The sequence below is a fragment of the Sesamum indicum genome, linkage group LG6 (assembly GCF_000512975.1).
Source record: "Sesamum indicum cultivar Zhongzhi No. 13 linkage group LG6, S_indicum_v1.0, whole genome shotgun sequence".
NCBI lineage: Eukaryota > Viridiplantae > Streptophyta > Magnoliopsida > Lamiales > Pedaliaceae > Sesamum > Sesamum indicum.
This window is the reverse complement of record NC_026150.1, coordinates 12,642,552-12,665,680: the sequence shown is the minus strand read 5'-3', so window position 1 is coordinate 12,665,680 and position 23,129 is coordinate 12,642,552. Positions and strand designations below refer to the sequence as shown.

The 23,129-nt window shown below is 36.5% G+C and overlaps 2 protein-coding genes across 2 annotated transcripts; one reads left to right on the top strand and one right to left on the bottom strand.

Annotated features, from left to right (window-relative positions):
• Nucleotides 7,772-8,647, bottom strand: LOC110012087 (uncharacterized mitochondrial protein AtMg00810-like). Its single transcript, XM_020694194.1, has one exon. It carries the CDS (start codon nt 8,645-8,647, stop codon nt 7,772-7,774), a length of 876 nt encoding a protein of 291 aa, XP_020549853.1.
• Nucleotides 16,656-22,902, top strand: LOC105164421 (probable inactive purple acid phosphatase 27). Its single transcript, XM_011083073.2, has 12 exons — nt 16,656-17,255; nt 17,454-17,545; nt 17,697-17,766; nt 17,866-17,988; nt 18,160-18,252; nt 18,429-18,558; nt 19,265-19,346; nt 19,436-19,568; nt 20,311-20,516; nt 20,600-20,725; nt 21,428-21,737; nt 22,270-22,902. Exons 1-12 carry the CDS (start codon nt 17,061-17,063, stop codon nt 22,573-22,575), a joined length of 1,866 nt encoding a protein of 621 aa, XP_011081375.1. The 5' UTR covers nt 16,656-17,060; the 3' UTR covers nt 22,576-22,902.

Sequence of the window (23,129 nt, the reverse complement as noted above, 5' to 3'; positions counted from 1 at the left end):
TGGTGTTAGTGTTGTTGTTCATGTTTCTATACTGGTGTGGTGTTGGTGTTAGTGTTGTTGTTCATATTTCGGTACTGGTGTTAGTGTTGTTGTTCATGTTTCTATACTGGTGTGGTGTTGGTGTTAGTGTTGTTGCTCCTATTCCGGTACTGGGTTGGTGTTAGTGTTGTTGTTTATGTTTCTATACTGGTGTGGTGTTGGTGTTAGTGTTGTTGTTCCTATTCCGATATTGGTGTTAGTGTTAGTGTTGTTGTTCATGTTATATACTGGTGTTGGTGTTAGTGTCGTTGTTGTTGATTCTATTCTAGTGTTGATGTTAATGTTGTTGTTTCATATTACAGGGACAAGATCAAATTAATGCCCCTGTATTAGTACCAACACCACGTTTCATGCATGCAAGAGTCAACATTAGGGCACCACCACCTATGGTAGGACACCCTCCTGGTTTTGTTTCTCGTCCCACACAAGGTAAACAATTCCACATTAAATTTTATCTTGCTATCATAATTCTGTTTCGTATCTAATCAGCCTTAACTTGAATATGACAGGTCCTATTGGAGATATCATTATACAGGATGGTAAAAAATATGTCACTTTATCAAATTTGCGCAGTGTAATGACATCTCAGAAGGCACAACCTAAGGATAAAGGAAAGAGAAAGATGTAGACAAAAAAGTAGAGATTTTTTGTATAAGTGGAAGTCTTTTGGCAGGTTATTAGTGAAAAATTATGCATTGCAATGCATCTCTTTTGTCAAGCGAGTTTTGTCAAATCAGGTTTAATGAGCTCAAATCGTGTACTTATAACCAATATATTTTGCTTCATATTTATGGATTTTATCTTTTCTTTTGAAATGTGTTGTATTACTTATGGGACCAAAAAAGTTTATTTTTAGGTTTAATGGTACCAAAACACAAAGGAATGTTGGAAGACCATTTTTTCCTCTTTTTTCTCAGCCTCACGTGACTTTTCCCGCCAAAATTGTGGGGTTGACGGTCGTTAAGGTGCACATGGGCTCTGCTGTTAAGTTGGTACCAAAAATGTTCATTTTTTGGTGGTACGGTACCAAAACCCGAACTTGCAAAATGTGTGGTACCAAAAACAAAACTAACCTTTTTTAATGGTACCAAAATTTTGCCCAATGGTACCAAAACCCGAACTTGCAAAATGTGTGGTACCAAAAACAAAACTAACCTTTTTTAATGGTACCAAAACAAGATTTTGCCCAAATTTATAATTTATGCTGAAGCTGATTTATCTGAAAATGTACGAGTGATAGATGATTTAATTTAATTGACAATATTATGTACGTGAAATGAGAAAATACATTGAAGTATTATATTTGTTGTATGATGTGTTGTGGGTGCTCGTAAATGAAACTATGTCGATATATGATTATGTTATAGCTGCTTACAAGAATGATGATATGTAGAAATGAAGAAATGGTGGAAATTAAATATAACTATGATATAAATACCCCTTGATGTTGTTGAAAAGCCTGTAAGGCGAAATGACAAGAAAAGAGCTATGATGCGATATGAGATAAATGAAATGAAAAGAGCTTTGATGCGATATGAAAATGAGCTATGACGTGATGTGAAAAAAGCTATGATACGATATAAAAGAGCTAAGATGCGAATTAAAAGAGCTTTCATGCGAAATGAGTTTGATGCGCCGGCTGTCAAGGAGATTCACTTGAACTTTATATAACGGTAAGACTAGGTTGATGGGAAAAACACTATATCATTTTCTAGCAAGCAGACTAGGAAAATAGGAGTTTAATTTATTATTTTATTGCGAGTAGGCCATGTGGTGCAGTAAAGCTGATTATATTTGGATTAAATTGATTACATTCTATGCATGCTACCTACTTATCTTGTTTGGCCTATATTTGATATACATATATAGATAGGGCTGGTTATTTACTTATTGAGTTGCACGCTCATTCCTCTACTGACATTCTTTTTCAGGAGTAGATCTTAAGGTGTATACCTGTCGAAGGCTAAGTCCAAACGCTATATTCAGTCAGGTTGGGCTAATACTCAATTTTCTCCTCATTGTCAGTTAAAATACAAATCACATTTTGGTTGTATAAAAAGGAATTAAAAGCGTGGGAACTACTTGTGATGGATTACTTTGTGACGTTGAGATTACATGAGCATATTGATTATGTGCATAAATTATATATATAGATATAGGGGTTACTTTAAGTATGATGTTTAGGGGAGATATAGCTGTAGTATGATAGAGGGTGCTACAAAATATATCTCCGCGGTCACTGTCGAAAGCAACCTCTCCCAATACTTGTAATTGAAGTGAACAGTTTTAGATGGAATAATCATCACTGTACTCCACCCCACGAAAGTGGAAAAAAGGGGACAAGAAAATGGATCTGCTCTCTGCTCCATCTGAGTGTAGTCATTCCTAATCACACGAATCCGATCCATAATGAAAAATTCGAGCAACCAAGATGCTCCCTTGAAGGTTGTGTTCATGGTTGACTCCAAAGTGTATTGCACTCTGGCCAATGCAGCTGCTCCTCAAGAAAAGCTACTCAACTTTGTAGCACTTGTGTTAATCAAGAAATACAAGTAAAGAAGCAGGACCGTCTTGGTATCATATCCAGGCAGAATGATGGTCCCGACAGAAAAAGAAGATAAGCTCCGATATAACGATCCATTTGTGGATTATCCTTCTCTAAATCCTCTGGTACTTTCAAAATGCTCCCTTAACCATTTAAATCTGACCTCAAACTTGATCCTTCCATCCAACAATCAAGTCCTAAAAAATTAATATATAGTTGTTTACATCCATATCCCCAAAAACAACGAGGTGCCCCTCAACAAGCAAACTAGATATATGATATACATCTTCTAACCTTAAATATAGATGAATATCTTCATCTAATTTAAAGCATTTATTGTAGATGGATATCTTCATCCAATTTAAAGCATTTATTGTATTTATCATACCTACTTAAAAAAACATCTACAATAAATCAATATTTGGGAGAACTTCTTGAGATTCCCAAATTACAAAATTGGAATCCATAAGATCATGTGGAGCTAATTGTGGAGGTATATCGAGAAGATCAATATCTAAAAAAATAACATAAAACATAATTAGGATGTTAGAAACTTGAAATGTAGAGATTCAATTCAAAATATAAGCATAACAAAATTAAAAGATTTAAATAATTGGTTTGTTTACTTGCAGCTTGTATGCATCTATTGTGTGTCACTTCAACCCACCACGTTATATATTTCACATATTTTCCTACCAACATAACTTTGCCAATTTTTTTTCTTCATTTTCAAGTGATTCCAATATTGAGTTGGCACTCTAATTGAGCTCTCAATCCCAAGTTGATTGGGTGCCAACTCTGGCCTGTGGTAGTTAATGATTTTATAATCGAAGATAACCGTAATGGTGAAGAAAATCCTCTGTGGTGGCATATTGAATCTTTCATACGGTCTCCAGTCCAAATCCTACAATATTTGAAGTGAAAAATACGTTATGAAAAAATAAGCTAAAATCAGAAGAGAAAAAACAACAAAAGAAGAAAGAGAATAAAAGAGATGAGTGTATGAAATATAACTCTGCGGTCACTGTCGAAAGCATCCTCTCCCAATACTTGTAATTGAAGTGAATATTTTTCGATGGAATAATCATCATTGTACTCCACCCCACGAAAGCTGGAAAAGTGCGACAAGGAAATGGGTCTGCTCTCTGCTCCATCTGAATGTAGTCATCCCTGATCTTACGAATCCGCTTCATAATGTAAAATTCAAGCAACCAAGAAGCTCCTTCTAAGGTTGTGTTCTTGGTTGACTCTAGAGCGTACTACACTTTGACCAATGCAGCTGCTCCCCAAGGAAAGCTATTCAGCTTTATAGCACTTGTATCCATCAATAAATACAAGTAGAGAAGCGGGACTGTCTTGGTTTCACATCCAGGCAGAATGACTATCCCCATGAGGAAAAAAAGATAAGCTCTGATATAACGATCTATTTGTGGATCATCTTTCTCTAAACCCTTTGGCACTCTTTCAAAATGCTTCCTCAACCATTTAAATGTGACCTCAGGCTTGATCCTCTCAGTCCCACAATCAAGTCCCAATAAATTAATACATACTTCTTTTACATCTATATCCCCACAAATGATGGGGTGCCCATCAACAGGAAAATCAGATATATAATATACATCTTTAGGAATTTTCCCTTCTCTCGAACTCTGAAATAAGCAGATATCCACTTTAGGAACATGAGAAAGATGTGGGGAAACAGAGAAGAACACAATAACCTTTGAGGAAGAGAGAGAGGCAGATATCTTAGAAATCCGTCGCTCTAAATTGTTCTTCAATCATAACTTTGGTAAAAAAACTCATGACTTTCTATAGAAATTTGCAATGGAGGATCACAGAGCTTTGATTTCATATAAGATTTCGTCCAAAATGGCAACCATTTGTATTTTGAAAATCTACCACTGTTGAAACTAGGAGGCGAGTTTAATTCTTTGGGAAAGTCTCAACAATGTAAACTAACGGAAAAAAAAAATAAATAAATTGACGTTATGGATTAAGCAGACATTTTTTGATTGACTTGTTGCAAGGAACTAGATCCATGAATTAGTAACCTGTCTCAAATTTTCAAAAATAAATCCCAATTATGTCAAACTTTTCATTTTTGGAATCGGATAAGATTAAGCAGACGAGGGTTTTCTGTTGTTTTTTTAGAAGAAAGGAGTTTCCATTGATTCAACCTTACAAAAACTTTCCTCAAATGTCATATATAATATGGGTTAAATGGAATTTACGATATGTGAAATAAGCAAATACCCCCTATAAAAAACAATTAGGAAATTATCCTCTTGTGCTTCAAAAAATAAAGCAAATTACCCCCCATCATTGGTTCAGAGAGGGGAGCAATTTGCTTCATTTTTCAAAGTATAGGAGATAATTTGCTACTTTATTTTTCATAGGGAATTTTTTTGCTCATTTCAAACATCACATGAGGTAAATTGTATTTTTTCCTAAATAATATATAAGGACTCCAACAAGCAACAGAGATCTTAGTACTACTATGTACTAAATTCATCTTTTTTTAATTTTTTTTACATATGACAGCCACAGAGAGTCCAAAAGCAACCATTTCAAAAGCCCATGGGCAATATGGTTCTGAGTCAGGGTATCAGGGATAATATCGACCTTTTTCCATATTGATCGTGGCGTATTTGAATATTATCGGGCAAAACGAAGTAAATGTGTTATACGACGATTAAAACTTCTCAAAAAATTAATAAAAGTACAAAAACAATAAAAGATCATAAATACTATATAATATTACAAATCAAAAGTTTTATAATATAATTACTTTGATAAAATTAATTATTAAAAACACTTAAGATATACATACATAATCAAAGAGTGTGGAATGTCAGTGAGGCTGAAACCTAGGAAATATACCATGATCAGTAAATCCATGGGAGCATTACAGCTGGTTTGGTTCTTGATTTTGATGATCTCCTTTGTGTTTCCATGAAAGAAGTTGTAAGAAGGGCCTTTGATTACTTGAGACTCCATTATGCTTTGAAAATGGAGTGTAGTCCACCATAACTTGTACAGAATGATAGTTGAAGACAAGGGTAGTAGAAGGAAAAACACACACTGCACAGATGGCAGTGCTGCCAGTTTGAAAGCTTAAAGTTATTTGGAATCTAGTGAGAAAAGATTACCACTATTCTACCAATGAAGTCCAAAATCTATTGATTCTTGGGACAATGTGTAATTTGTGTTTGTTGTCTATTGTCCTCTTCACGTCTCCAACTTGAAGATCATCACAATATTATCGGATACATGGGATAATATCATTGTAACAGTGATAATATAAATAAGATCGGAATTTTCGACGATACCATGTCATATTTGACAATATATGGCATCAGGTTTTTTTATCGAATCGACAATGACCAATTCCATTATATATGGGCTGATATCATCAAATATGGACCGATACTTTGAACCATGTTTAGCAAAGTTGTTTTTATTACAGACGCAGTTTTAGGCCCCTCAGAGGACACCAAGACACAGAGTTAGTACATAACATTAGTAATATTAATCTTTTTCATCTCTGCTTCAGATCCCAATCAACTTTAGGCCCCGCCCCACTTCATTTGCAATCATGATTCAAAGTTGTGGTTTCAGCGATAATATCGGTGGGTATTGTTCCATATCGATCGTGGCATACCGATATATTATCGGACCATACGAAATAAATATGTTATATAATAGTTAGAAAATTCTGAAAAAATTAGTAAAATTATAAAAGCAATTAAACATCACAAATTACTATATAATATTACAAACCAAAAGTTACAATATCAAATATTGGTACATGAATTATAGAAATGCTCGAGACATACATGCATAATCACAAGAAGTGGATCGCCGATCGAATTCAAAATGATCGCCATCAGCATCATCAATATTCCTCCTATAGCATTTTTAATTTCAATTAAAATTAATTGTGATAGTGTTTTTAACTAATAATTTGATATATTTAACACAATATATTGAATGTATATAATATTGAAAAAGAAATATTAAGAAAATGGTGAAGAAGAGACGAAAAAAAATTGTAACCACTTTATCAGCATCACTCTTGACAAGAGATTTCACAAGTGCTGAAAAAGAGAGAATTTCTCACTTATTTGCTCTCTTCTCTTACGTTTCTTGATCAAACTTTGAAGCCACCAAAGTTCATCTTTCTCTCTTTTTCTTGACTTCATCCCTTTTTAGTAATAGAGATTACAACAAAAGGAGAAAATATGATAGTGATGGAATTACAATGTTATTATATCCCTCCATAATGCCCAAAAACAATCATCTTATCTCCTCTTTTCAATTTCTTGCTTTCCCAATTATACTTTAGTAACTTCATTTTTGACATATCATAAAGATAACATTGGTTATTATCTGCGGTATTATCAGATACAAGCAATAATATCATTGTATTGGTAATAATATCGAATAATATTGACAATATCAAATCATCTATGATAATATGGGGTATCGGGCGTCTTTATTGTATCAACACTGATCAATCCGAATATATATCCTCCGATACTTTGAACCATGTTTGCAATTGCATGGGTTGCAGGTGTGTAGAAACTCATAACAAACACAATGTAAAACTGAAGAAGGAAAATCTGTATATTGAACTCAAAAGAAACAGAGTAGTACAGAGCGCATTTATACAGAGAAGATGAACACTAACTGAACTAACAAACAAAATTGCTGCTAACAGAACCAGAAAACTAACTAATAGAGAAAGTCGCATTTCTAACCAATAGAAGCGTGCAAATATATATAACAACATAGTTTAAGAGGGTGGAAGCCACGTCGGCGCTTCACTATCATCCAGCTCATCATCTTCAACCTTCAGCTGGATTTTGCTGCTGCTGTTGCTGAGAACTGTTATTGCTGCTGTGTTGCCTTGAACTCGTAACATCCCCCCCTCAAGTTGGAGCGCGGAAGCCAAGCCCAGCTTGCCAAGTAGCCGAGCAAAGTCAGGAGTAGGGAGGACTTGGTGAAGATGTCAGCCAACTGATCGCGGCCAGGAACGTGAGACGGATGAATGAAGCCCAATTTGAAATGGTCCCCAATGAGGTGGCAATCTATATCGAGGTGCTTAGTCTATTCGTGAAAGACAGGATTTGCCGTGATGTGGATGGCGGCTTGATTATCACACCAAAAAGGGATGGGCGTGGGAAACTAAATTTTGAAGGCACGTAGAAGGTAAGAGAGCCATAAAAGTTCGCACACGGCAGCACCCATGCTATGATATTCAGCTTCAGCAGAAGAATGGGAGACGGTGGCTTGTTTCTTCTTCCTCCATGAGACCAAAGAGGAGCCCAAGAAAATGCAATACCCAGAAACAAACCGGCGGGAATCAGGGTAGGACGCCCAAGAGGTGTCAGTGTAGACTGAAGGGTGGAGAGTGTTGCGGGAAGAGAAGAAAATCCCAAGAGAAGATGAACCTTTGAGATAACAGAGGACATGAACCGCAACATCCCAATGAGAAGACCTGGGGTGCTGCAAAAATTGCGATAATTGCTGCACAGCGAAGTAGACATCGGGCCTGGTGAAGCCAAGGTACAAAAGGCAACCAATTAGCCGTCTATAAGAGCTCGGATCAGGGAGAAGAGACCCTGCATCAGCAGATAACTTGAGTCCCGGAGGTAGAGGAGTAGGAGCTGCTTTGGCACCTAGCATGCTTGTATCAGCAAGAATGTCAGGAAGGTATTTCTGTTGGGTCACAAGCAAGCCATGGGAAGATCGTGCAAACTCCAACCCCAAGAAATATTTGGCTAAACCCAAGTCTTTGATGGTGAAGAGGGAATGGAGGTGAGCCTTGAGAGCGTCAAGTTCAGTAGTTGAATCACCTGTCAAAAGTATGTCATCGACATAAACAAGTAGAGCCACAAAACACGAGTCAGTAATTTTAAGGAAGAGGCAATGATCATGAGGGCATTGCGAGTAACCGAAAGATTGCAGCAGCGTGGTAAGCTCCATGTTCCACTGATGCGACGCCTGCTTTGAGCCATAAAGAGAACGATGTAGTCGACAAACGAGATTAGGATCAGCCATCTTATATCCCTCTGGAGGCATTATGAACACCTCTTCATCAAGATGTCCGTGCAAGAATGCATTGTTTACATCCAATTGCCATAAAGGAAAACGCGGACTGTCACCACCTTGGCCACCGGGGAAAAACTATCGTAGTAGTCCACACCTTCTGGTTATAGCCCTTAGCAACGAGGTAGGCTTTATGTCGCAGCACATTACCATCTGGGTTTAGCTTCAGTTTGAACACCCAGCAACAGCCAATTGCTTTCATTATCGGAGGAAGAGGCACAGGGGTCCAAGTGTTGTTGCGCTCCAGGGCTGCAATCTCCTCATTCATAGTTGCAACCCAATGTTCATCTCTACTGGAATCAGCATATGTCCTAGGTTCCTGAATAGAAGACAAAAGAGCAACAAAACATATATGTGCAGGGTCATAAGAAGAGGGTGAACATGTAGGGGATTCAATGTTACAGTGGCAAACATAATCTTTTAGCCAAGTGGGTTTATGTACGGTGCGAAGAGAACATCTTTGTTCAGGAACAGGGGAAGTGGATAAAGGTAGCTCATCGAGAGGGATAGAGGACGTTGGTAAAGAATCTTGGGACACTGATGGCGACTGAGCAGAAGGAGGACTTGAAGTTGATGGTGGAGTAGATGTAATGGAGGTAGGGTGAAGAAGAGAATGATCGTCATCATCAAAATAATAGGGAACGTAATCAGTGGATGGATGTGAAGTAACAGAGACAGAAGGTTCAGATGAAAAAATATTTTCATGAAAAATAACGTCTCTAGAGTGAAATAGAGTATTAGTATCGAGACCGAAGACCTTGTAACCTTTGTGGTTTTGGCTGTAACCCAAGAATACACATTTGTGGGCACGAAGGGTGAATTTACATTTAGAGGGTGAAGTGTTTGATGCGAAATAGAGACAACCAAAAACTTTGAGGCTCGACTAGTTGGGGACTTTGTGGAAGAGGATTTCGTAAGGGGATTTCCAATTCAAGAGATGAGACGAAAGTCTATTAATAAGATGAGTCGCTGCAAGAATTGACTCACCCCAAAACTTATTTGGAAGATTTGCTTGGAAACTTAAGGCTCGAGCAACAGCTAGAATGTGCCTATGTTTGCGCTCGACTACCCCGTTGGACTGATGTGTGTGGGGACAAGACCTATGATGAATGATACCAAGTGAATGAAATAAGGTTTGACATGTGACGTTTGTAAACTCCATACCATTATCGGACCGCACCATTTTACCCTTACATTCAAACTGTGTCTGGACCATTTTCAAGAACATTTCTAGTGTGTGACTGACTTGCGTTTTGTAACGAAGAAGAAAGGTCCATGTGCCTCGACTGAAATCATCAACAACGGTGAGAAAATAGTTACAGCCATTAAGTGTTGGGGTTTTGTATGGCCCCAAAAGATCAATATGTATTAGTTCAAAAATATGTGTAGAATGAATATCACAAGATTGAAAAGGTAATCTGCAGTGTTTCGCAAGGGGACAAGTCATACAAGGTTCAGACGTATCAAAAGATTTTATATCAGGAATGTGTTTCAGAACATGCAAGGAGGGATGTCCTAAACGCCTATGCCATAAGGCATTATTGCAGACAACAGATTCTATAGGTAAAGTGCCTTTAACAGAACTCAAAGAAATTAAAACAACTGGATGGAATGAGGACTTGTCTAGCATGTAAAGCTCTCTGTGAACTTTTCCTACAGCTATGATCTTGTTAGTCGCCAGGTCCTGTAAGAGACAATACAAAGGGTAAAATTTCATTGTAATAGAGGAATGCAAGCAAAGTTTCGAAACTGATAACAGATTGAATTGAAAACGAGGCACATATAGGACATCTTTGAGAGTGAGAGTTGAGTGTAAAGTAACATTTCCTTTGTGTGTTACAGATTGTGTTGTTCCATCTGGGAGATATATGAGGGTGGATTGAAGGAAGGGTGTAATGGATTGAAAGGCTTGTCTGTTTGCGCTCATATGGTTTGTTGAGCCTGTGTCAATTATCCAAGAATCTAAGAGCACATTTTTAACACCAGAAAATGCACAACTTTTACCTACAAAGTTGTCTAGTTGTGCGAAATTTGCTTGCAAAGGATCCTCAGGGATTTGTTTCTCTGCTTTCATCAATTGTATTAGCTCCTGCAACAATGTTTCTTGATTGTTTTCTTTACGAGGTTCGTCCAGCCGCGCATTATACGCCTTTGCAGTTACCTCTTTCTTCCTCCTCTCAATTAGTTCTTTGTACTAGTCCGGAGTTTCGTGAAGTTTGAAACATGTGTCTTTGGTGTGTCCCGTGCGATTACAATTGCTACATTGTAAGCCTCTCTTATCAGTAAAACCTCTTTGCTGTCCAGATTTTATAGCAAACTCTCGTCTATTCCCCGTTCTTACTTGATTCACAGCACTGTCTAGCGAATCTACTCCCTCCAAACTCACTTCCCTCTGCTTTTCTACTCTCAGAAGCATGGAGTATGCCTTGTTTACCGTAGGTATTGGGTCCATGACAAGTAACTGATCGCGTAGGTGATCAAAATTTTCACTTAATCCCATGAGGAATTATGTTAATCGAGTGAACGTAGCCTGATCTGCAGCTGCTCTAAAGACTCCACAAGTGCACCCACATGTGCATTGAGGAGTAGGCATTAACATATCAAGTTCATCCCAGATCAAGCGCAATCGAGAAAAATATTCAACCACTGACTTATTTCCTTGTGTCAATGAGGCAATTTCTCGCTGAAGTTGATAGAGCAAGGGGCCGTTGCATTCTCCATACCGTTCTTCCAAATCTAGCCAAAGCGTCCGTGCCGACTTCGCATACATGAAGCTGCCAACAATTTCTTTTGAAATACAGTTGAGGATCTACGTAGTGACCATACTATCTACGCGTATCCAGTGCTCAAAGAGCGGCTCAGTAACACATGGTTTCACAAACATGCCGTCGATGAAGCACAACTTCATCTTTGCTCGCAGGGCTCTCTTTATCGCATAACTCCAGGTAAGATAATTACTTTTAGTGAGCAATGTGCTTACTAAAATCATTCCAGGATGATATGATTTGTGCAGCTGCAACGCTTCAGGTATCTATTGTCTTCTTCCTTCTCCTATCTCCATTGCTGGTGGTGTTGGAATTCTGTTGTTTATGCCAAATTCCTCCAATACTCACGATTGGCTATCAATCTAGCCAAGGTACGGTGTGCAGCAGTATGCAGAGACCTTCAATCGAAGGCTCTGATACCATGTAGAAACTTATAACAATCAAAAACAATTTCTATAGACATCTTCAAATGTAAAACTGAAAAAGGAAAATCTGTATATTGAACTCAAAAGAAACAGAGTAGTACAGATCGTATTTATACAGAGAAGATGAACACTAACTGAACTAACAAACAAAACTGCCGCTAACAGAACCAGAAAACTAACTAACAGAGAAAGTCGCATTTCTAACTAATAGAAGCGTGCAAATATATATAACAACATAGTTTAAGAGGGTGGAAGCCACGTCGGCGCCTCGCTGGCATCCAGCTCGTCATCTTCAACCTTCAGCTGGATTTTGCTGGTATTGTTGCTGAGAACTGCTGTTGCTACTGTGTTGCCTTGAACTCGTAACAAGGTGCAATTAGAACCGCACTTGCCTCCATTCTCTGCACCACATTCTCACCACACTCTGCTCCCTCAAAATATATCTTCTGAAGGACACGCCGAGGACAAGGGTCTCAGTGGGGGCGGTGACCTCAGAGTAGCTCAAATCCGAGTACATCTTGCACCCTCCGTAGCCATTGTCGCAAGTGCAGCCAAAGCCGCAGCCACAGTTTCCTCGGAAGCAAGACAATTTGCCTTGGATTTCTCAACTAAAGATAAATTCAAACTTGATGAAGAATTTCACAAAACTCAGAGAATGCTTTAATTGAAAGTGAAAACAGACGAGAGTTATCAAGACTTCTTGTGGGAAACTGCATAAATGGAACTCTGTTCACCAGCTTCGGCATGCTTTGGCCCCTCGGCGTGTTTGAACTTCTCTGATTTTGACTGTCATTATCTTTTCATATCGTTTGGGAAAATTGCATGCAATGTCATGTGATCTTGCAAATGACCAAATTATCTCTTTATAAAAAAAAATAATTATTTATCTTTCTGTATTTTTTAAAATGCAGCAATATACCCTCTGTATTTATTAAAATGAAGCAATTAATCTTCGAAAGAGGTAAACTGCTTCATTTTAAAAAACACATAAGGGTGTATTCTTATTCTTTCTATAGGAGCGTAATTTTCTCGTTTCCAATATGATAGCGGAGTAAATTGCATTAAGCCCTCTTTTCAAGTTTGCTCACATTGAACATCAAAAGCTCCTCCATTTTAGCAAAGGTTGCAATTTACCCCCTATGTTAAGAAAAATGAATAATTTACCCCCTTATAAAAAATAAAATAGCAATTTATCCCCATGTTTGATTAGAAATAGAGTAAAATACCTCCCACGCATTTCGTGAATCACACGCACTTAATGAATAATTTACCCCCTTATAAAAAATAAAATAGCAATTTATCCCCATGTTTGATTAGAAATAGAGTAAAATACCTCCCACGCATTTCGTGAATCTCACACACTATTTTATTATTTTTTTTAATTTAAAATTTAAAGTAACATTTATGTCTTTATCTAATAACCGTTGAATTTTGATCAATTTAAGTTTCATATTGAACTATTAAATCAATGGTGTAGATTTTATCTAATTCAAATCAACAATGTACGTAAATTTAAATAAATAAAATTTAAATTATATATTATATAAAATTAAATTCATATATATATATATATATACTTTTATAATATAAACACTATTTATATATATATATGTATTTATATATATCGTGTGTGCGTAGAGAGAGAGAGATCCGTAGTGAGTGACTGCCAGTAGAGAGGAAGAGTGGACCAGCAGGAAGGAGCAGGGGCAGAGCAGATGGATCTAGTTGGGAGAGGGCGGATCTAGGTGCCGGGGGATGGGGGCTTTGGGTGTGGGAGGGTGGAGGAGAAAGGGGGAGGGGGCGGAGGAAGGGGGGGGCGATGGGGAGGGGGAAGGAGGTCGCGATAGGGGAAGGGGCGCCAACGACAGAGGCGCAAGGGCAGGGAGATGGTGACGGTAGGGTGGTGCAATCTTGGTGATGGGAAGACGAAGAATAAAGAAAAAAATCAATATTATTTTTATATAACAAATACATAATATTTAATATATTAAATATAATTTTTATAAATATATCCATTAATATATTAGATTAAATATATATATGTCAAACAATATTTTTATTGGTTAAGAATTATGTCGAAATATACACAGGGCCTGTGTACTTTATCACTGAACTTAGAAGGATATTTTATTCTATTTTTAATAACACAAACGGGTAAATTATTGTTTCATTTTCCACCGTAGAGAAATTGCTCACTCCCCTCAAATGCGAGCTGAAGGTGGTGGAGTTGATTACAGCAAACCCGTTAGAGTAATAAGAGCCAAGGAGAGAGGATTGATCCAAGAAAACTTCATACACACATCTTCCTCCATTTTTAAATATATTCTAATACTCTACTCAAATTTTTTATTCTATTAAAGAAAATTAATACTATAGGAATGTTCATGTCGATGCATAATTGTTAAAGCCGCACATTACATCATGGGGTAATGATCTCTTGGAATCATAGTACGAAGGTCTGTCGATTTTGAATCTATCTAATGGCTATAGATAGATAGACTTTTATAAATACATTAGGAGCTCTACCATATAGATATGCATTTATTATATTGAAATTGAGATCTGCGATCCCAATAACCTCAATCAAATTATAACTTTAGCGTTGGAGGATTTTAACTAAGGACCACCTCAGAAAGCTTTAATTTGTGTGTTGCCGTCCAGCTTTATCATCCAACTCGAGGACTTCAAATGGAACCCATCTAATGTACATTACTAGGTCATCACTAATCTCGATTTCGATCAATCACAAATTTGTGCTCTTTCACAAATTATGTTCATATCAAAGCACCACAAGCTATCATGTTTATGGGTTTTTGGGCTAGACGCCCCCTTGATTTGTAATATTGGGCCGAATCGGGGGTGCCTTGGGCTTCAATCCTTCTTCTGGACTTCTTAGTTTCATGGGTTGATATGTTTTGAGTCGGGAGTTGGGCTGTCCCAGGCCCTCCTGCTACCTTAAATTGGGCCACCCTAAACGTGCACATCAATAATAAACTATGTAATTTAGTGACGGAACAATAATATTAATTTTTTCAATAAAAACAATGGAAAGTATCAATCTAATTTTTCTAAATCAAAATTAGTTTAATAAAACATAAAAAAATTATACACAACAAATTTTTATAAAAATTTAATTTATTATCTTGTCTTTATGAATAACTAATTTTACACACAACTCAATTGACAATACATGTCCCCTTCCTCTCTTTCACTATGTACGTGGCTCAGTATATTTGATTTTCAAACTTCCAAAAGTGATAAAAATATTCTTATTTTCATTTCTCTAGAAAAAAAAAAAAAAAAATCAAAGGAGATGTACATACATGAACGACTTTTACATTGAGCTATTTTAACAAAGTCTACTTAGGTTAGAGGTTAATATTAAAAGCATAGCATAAACTTAAGAATATTGCAAAAATTTAGAATATTTTATATAAATATAAAACTTTGTGGATAGAAGAATTTAGAAAAATATAGAAGTCGGGAGAAGTTTTAAGAAAACGATCTATACATGGACGTAGAAGCTTTATAGGGTTAAAAAGAAAATTTAAAAGGATTTTTGGGAACTCGTGATCACTCCTTTGAAATTAATCTTCACCGTACACTTAAAAAGCTCAAATGTATAAGTATTTGGTAGTAGTTTATTTTAATAATTAAATTTCGGTATCAAAATTTTCTCACTAGTTCTTTTTTTACTTATTTCTTCCTTTGCATTCTTCAAATCTTCTTATTGATATAGATAAATATTAATAATTTGAGTTAAAAATTAATATTATAAAAAAGAATAAATTCCATACAAATATATGTCTATGTATTATGTTTACATATTATTTAAAAATAAAGTAAAAACAAAAAATACAATATTTTAAAAATTAAAAACTACGCCTCACACGCAACACATGTGAATTTACTAAAATAGGATAACCGAAAAATATGTCAAAGTGCTAGTTTTTTATGTGTCCTAAATTAAATATCAGGGCTAAAATTATATTTTTAGTCTTATAAGAAAGGGGTGTTTAACATTTTTAGTCATTTGTTTTATGGAATTTTAAAAATAGTCTCAAAATTAAGAACACTCGATATATTTAGTTCTTTGGTTTATAGAATTTTCATAATGGTTACAGATTGTAAAAACTCGATACAGTTAGTCCTTTATATTACTAAATTTATGGGAGAAAATGTGTCAATTTTTTTTTATTTTAAAATATTTTGAAATTTCATATATATTGAACTAAATTGTCGATTTTTGTTGGCGGAATTAATTTGAAATTAATTCAAGAATAAATGAATTAATTTAATTTGATTAAATTAATTGAAGGAGAATATATAGATGATTGGATCATTTATTTAATAAGCCGTTTGATGGATAGCTCAAGTATTAATTAATTGGATTAATTAATTTTTGGGCTTAACACATTTACATTAATTGGATTAATTTATTATGTTTGGCTTAATTAATTGATTGGATAAATTAATTAGTGTTTGGGTTTAGATTTCTTTAATTGGAATAAATGAATCTTTGAACTTTATTGAGCTAAAATTAATTTAATTAATTATTGTCCAATGGACTTTGATTGGGTTGATTTAATTTGAATATACCAAACCCGGTGCATACTTGAAGTCAATGCACATTTGACGAAAATCTTAAGCCATGATCAAAAAATTATAAAAAATTATTTGATCAAAATTAACTTGATTTTAAGCCATGATCATTCCGCTATACAAATATATATATAGATAGATTACGTCGTTGAAACTCACGTCAAAAGGGAGTATTAAACAAAGGTTATTCCTATTAAGTCAGTGTCAAGTGTTCCTCTTCCGGCCGTAGCTTAGAAATGAAATCCATCTTTGATTTGCCAATTTTCGTTTCTTGATTCTCTCCGCCTTTTTAGCTAGCAATCCAACTTTCTTAGAATTCGATCACCAGTCAACTACCTGTTCCCGTAGAATATTTCTCGGTATTTACTGATATCCCACTCAAGTGCTTATCCCTTCCACCTCTAAAATCTTCAAAGCAAATCTTGATTCTTGCAGCATTAAATGAACGGATAATTAGTGATTAATCCCACAAAGTCAACGTTTTCTTTTTCTTTTTTCTTTCTCGGGCTTCCTCCGAAGTGGGAGACTGCTTGTGATTCTGTGTTCATCAAGAATTAGCTCGCGAAGAAAAGAATGAAGAAGAACCACTTTCTTTCGAGAGTGGTTGTGCTCATATTGAGTTTGTTATTAAGCTTCAACAGGGCTGCTGTTTCAGCTCATTCTGCAGTTGGGGAGCAGCCTTTATCCAAGATTGCAATCCATAAAGCCGTTCTTGCTCTGAGGGATTCAGCCTCCATTAAAGCCTCCCCTCTTGTTCTTGGACTCAATGTATGTATCTGTTCTGTTCTTTTCTTCTAACTTTACTCGAATTAGTAGCTCTGTTTGTAATTCAAGTGGCTCCATCTCCTGGGCCGGATGCTCGTGTAATCTAGTATTTGGAAGCTGTAACTTTATGTTAGAAACAAGATTGTTACTTCTGGGGGTAACGGGAAGGTGATATCTTTGTTTGTCATGTGTTGATTACAGGGTGATAATACTGGGTGGGCTGTTGTGGAATTTGAGAATGATGAACCCTCAAATGATGATTGGATTGGGGTCTTTTCACCAGCAAAATTCAAGTAATGTCCCTGCTTCTGTAACCTTTCTGAGTAATATGTTGGTTTCTGGTTAGTTTAGATTATTCAGATCTGTGAAGTAAATGCTCTTATATTGGAAACTTTGTGATATATTTTCCTTATATCATTAATGAAATGAATGTTGGATAATCAGTGGATCGGTTTGTTACGTGGAAAGCCACCCTAAAGACCAATCTCCGCATATTTGTACTGCCCCAGTGAAGGTGTGTAAACATCTTATACGCCATACGTGACCTGGAATGTGACACATTGTTTTCTCTTACCTCTGCTCATACTTGATAAGACCATCGTTATTATTTCAGTACCAATATGCGAATTACTCCAGTGCCGACTATGCAAAGACTGGGAAAGCTTCATTGAAGTTCCAGTTAATAAATCAGAGAGCAGATTTCTCCTTTGCGTTGTTTGGAGGTGGATTATCAAATGTATGTCATGTTACTCTTCCTTGGCAATGATTTGTTTCTTTAATATCAAACGTCAAGGTGTATCCAGCTGATGTTTTGTGCTCCTTTTTACTATCTGAATGTATACGCTTTCCGACTTTTCAAGCCCAGATGGCACTTTATGTTGTGCTTAATTGCTAATGATCTTTGCAGCCAAAACTGGTGGCAGTATCAAATTCCATATCGTTTGTGAATCCTAAAGCACCACTTTATCCTCGCCTTGCTCAAGGAAAGTCTTGGAATGAAGTAAGTAATCTGGAGTCGGTTTTTCTAATCTTATCCATGATTTGTATGCCTTGTTGAAAGTGAAATTCTGTTACTGAAATCTTTTGAAAGGTTTTATATTCTCTTACTCTGAACAGTTATACAATTGCATATGAGTTGCACTATTGCATTTGCTACATTTTGGTTGTACTTTGCAGATGACAGTTACATGGACAAGTGGCTATAACATAGATGAAGCGGTTCCTTTTGTTGAGTGGGGTTGGAAGGGTCACCACAAGATGCGGTCACCAGCAGGGACATTAACATTTCACAGAAACAGCATGTGTGGTATGATTGATTTCTCTAGTTCTTAATTAATGTGCAGTGGGATTCAAAGTCAACACTCACTAGTTTTCTTTAAGCATATGGTAGGTTGAATTTAGTTCATTCTCATTAATGATCTGAGATTTTGATGGGATTGTTTCTGGTGCTTGACTGATGATAAGATCAATTGCTTATGTGTCTGGCTTTTTAGTGTTGTTTGAGAATTGGATTGATGTTTGACATCGTTGTGTTCTAAATCATAAGCTGAGTTTCGCATGCAAAAGACCAAAAGAAAAGGGAAAAATGTTAACCACGATATTTCTACAGAACTACTTCCAAATGGTTTTGGATGTTGTATATGAGTGGGCTAGTTCTTCTTCCTATTGTCATTTCAGGTTTACTAGAATAGCTTTACTTGGGTTCATGAAACGGGTTTTCACACTCTTGCCTCAAAGGCCTTTTTTCCTGAGGGGAAAAAAGCAAAAAGAAAGAAAAGAGCATTCCTTCCATTATTGACTTGTCAAACACTGAGTGGGTTAAAAGAATGCAATGGGTGTGCTTGGGACTGCCATTTCCTGTATTAAACATGGCCAAGGGCTTGGCACTTGGTTTCATGCTAGCAATGTACATTTGTTCAAATTTATTAGATTGTCAATGCTCCACATATAGCCATCTTCACTGTGAATTTAAATGTGTCGGTAATATCTGACTAAGAATCCTTGGCTAATAGGTGCCCCTGCGCGCACAGTCGGTTGGCGTGATCCTGGTTTCATACACACAAGTTTCCTTAAAGATTTGTGGCCAAATACGGTGTAAGTCCACGAAATGCTTGGAAATATATGAATAGCCTGATTGTCAACAATACACATTCTTGGCCGAAACTTCCGATTTTTTTTCCCAGATACACTTACACGATTGGTCACCTGTTATCCAATGGCTCCTGTGTTTGGGGCAAGACATATTCATTCAGATCATCCCCATATCCAGGACAAGATTCGTTGCAGCGTGTCATAATATTTGGAGACATGGGGAAGGTATTGAGCAATCTTGAAGCTATCTGTTTTCTTTTTCTGGGCCTTAAACGAAAGAAAAATTGACAAAAGATGTATCCTAGTGAAATGAAGAGATAACTGAATTAAGAATTAAATGAGGGTTCGGTCATCAACTGGCCAAGTTAGTGGTTCTTAAAAAGTAAATCACATGAGTATAATTGTGTAGTAAGAATTCGGAGGAAGGATACTGTAATAATTCTCTATAATCATCAAGTTCTAGCTTTAGTGGAAATATTACAGAATTCACACTATAACTATTTGAATAGTTTGATACATATGCATGCGACTAACTTTCTTTTCTGTCCTTTTTGTGATCTTATCTCTAGATTCTCACCTTAAATATATTTTCGATTCACATTCAATTATGTCAACTAGCTCCGCATAGGCTGCATCATTATAGCAGAGTGGCAGAGATAATTTTAGTTCCTTTGTTCTTTGAATTAACTAAATCTACTTGCCGTTACTTGCACAGTAACATTATGCGAAAGTTTTCTATACTGGTATCTTACCAAAGCTCCTTGAGCAGTTTATATGTTGTGGGTTTGCACTATGCAATTATCTTTCTTTAGCATCTGGCGGCTGGTATTTCTGGTGAATTATTATGTTAAAGAAGCTTGGATGTCTTTTGCTTGTTTAGACCATGGTTTTGTTTACTAATCCTGACACTTTCAGATTTTTGAAATGCCTTTTAAGGAGAAACCATGTGTATTAATGTGACTTTCAGGCCGAGCGTGATGGTTCAAATGAGTACAGCAATTATCAGCCCGGCTCATTGAATACCACTGACCAACTCATCAATGATCTCAAGAACATCGACATAGTTTTCCATATAGGAGACATCACATATGCGAATGGCTATATCTCACAATGGGACCAATTCACGGCACAGGTGGAACCCATAGCATCCACCGTGCCTTATATGATAGCGAGGTTTTTTTCTTTCAATCCTTCACACTATGTGCATGTTATGATCTATACTTTAAGCAGTGTCTAATATCGTACTTCTGTAACAGTGGCAATCATGAGCGTGATTGGCCTGGGACAGGATCCTTTTATGGCGGCACAGATTCTGGTGGTGAGTGCGGTGTGCTGGCTGAGACCATGTTCTATGTTCCTGCCGAGAACAGAGCCAAATTTTGGTAACTGATGGCTATCCTTCTTCATTCAAGTAGTCTTTTTAAAAGGATTAGGCTCTTGGAAACAATTGCTTGTGATTATGTGATCATTTAATTGTCTTGCTGAGTCCACTTTTGAAAGAGTACTTGAGAAGGAATTTGACTATTTTCTTTAGAGTTCCGTAGCATAATATTTTGCGATATAACAAGTTTGCCTTAGTGCTTTGAGAACTAAAATATCAGCTCAGCGACTCTCTGAAAGCATAGAGAAGACTACTCCGACATTATGCCCTCAGAGAAGTGGCTACTTAATAGATACTTAGACCTACGGTTGGTTTTGGATTGATCGATTCGGATTTGATGGAATGGTATGGGGAAAGGATTTCAAATGACTCTATATAAAAAGAATTTGAAATCCATCAAAGTTAATCATAATATAGTTTAAAATTAGAGTTGAAGGATTTGAAATCTTTTGAATTGATAATTATCTGAACAAATCCGAAGAATTTATTGTTAGATATTTGAAAATCATAAATTCAAATCCATGAACCCAAATGTAGTTTAATGATTAAAATAAATAGTTCAGCAGCTCACAAAAAGTTGCTCAATAGTCATGTTATAAATTGTGTAGAACTATGTGGTTTTCTAGTTTCTGAACACTACTCATTATACGTCTTTTAATTACGTGTAACGTTGGAAAGTTGAGACGAACATATTTCATTTCAGGTATTCAACAGATTATGGTATGTTTCGCTTCTGCATAGCGGACAGCGAGCATGACTGGAGAGAAGGAACGGAGCAGTACAAGTTCATCGAGCATTGCCTCGCATCAGTAGATAGGAAAAAACAACCATGGTTGATATTTTCTGCTCATCGTGTCCTTGGTTATTCGTCTGACAAGTATTACGGCTTAGGAGGTTCGTTCGAAGAGCCCATGGGCAGGGAGAGCTTGCAGAAGCTCTGGCAGAAGTATAAGGTGGACATTGCGTTCTACGGTCATGTCCACAACTATGAAAGGAGTTGCCCGATTTATCAGGTAAAACTGTGTTAAATACTGCCATAATAGTTAGTTCTCACAGGAAACCGTAGACTACAAAGAAATTTTGACCACCAAAATTGATGATCTCTTCTGAAAATTGAAGTATTTACAGGCTTCAATAGCTTATATTGTACCACAACAAGATGATTGTACCTTTCTGTGAAAATACCATAAATTACAATGATCTCCCTCGAGATTTAGAGGGTATCTGGTTAAGATGTTTTGTACCTAAACACTCTCTTTGTGTAATTACTAACTACATCGTCTCTAAGTTTTCACATTTTCAAGATTAGATATAGAGGAATAATGCCTTATGATTTTAAATATAACATTACAATTCCATCAAATTTCTAAGCTAGGCGGTACTTTTTTTTGGAACGTAACTACATATATGATTATGTTCGATCTCGTCTAGTTCCTTGAAATGCAATCCAAGGTTAGCATTCACAACAACAATCAGCACCAATGTTCAGTTCTGTCCATGCTTACGTTTGCTTACTTTCGTTTTTCCTTTTTTCCCTTGATTCAGAATCAGTGTGTGAATTCCGAAAAATCTCATTACTCTGGCACCGTGAACGGGACAATACATGTGGTGGTCGGTGGAGCTGGAGCTCACTTGTCGGAGTACAGTCCAGTTAACACCAGCTGGAGTCTGTACAAGGATTACGACTGGGGATTCGTCAAGCTCACAGCATTTAACCACTCCTCCCTCCTCTTCGAATACAAGAAGAGCAGAGACGGAAAGGTTTACGATTCTTTCACCATCTCTAGGGACTACCGAGACGTGTTGGCCTGCGTGCACGACGGTTGCGAACCAACAACTTTGTTTTTTTGAAACAAAAAGAATTCGCAGAGGGAGAAACAACAGGTTGACTTGTGGAATGAGCAATGAGCTTATGGAATAAGTAAATTTAAACGTCCAACGATCAAAATCTTTGATCGTGCATATCTAAGTACCATTGTTTCTCATTGCTCATAGCAAGACTTTGACAACATACATAATCGGGTCATTAGATGTCCCAAGGCCAATGTATCCATCCTACTTCATCCCTTAACCTTGAATGTGTATATGCGCTTGTCAAGAATGTGGTTTTGACGCTCATATCCTTTTGCATTTATGGATTTGTCTTCTATATACGTATGCGGTTACCGCTTGGAAGAATGTTTGAAGAAAGTCTCTGTAGCTGAAAATAACGTAATAGTTTGTGTACCGACGAAGGGTAGATGTAAGAGTCGCACTCTTTTTTTTTTTAGGGTTAATTACATTTAATTATCTCTAAATATGTTAAATTATACTTTTTTTTTCAAAAAAATTAAAGTTATATTTTTACACCCTTTCTGAAAATTCTCAATTTACACCTGACCTTCTTTCCACGTTGGGGTTTGGAC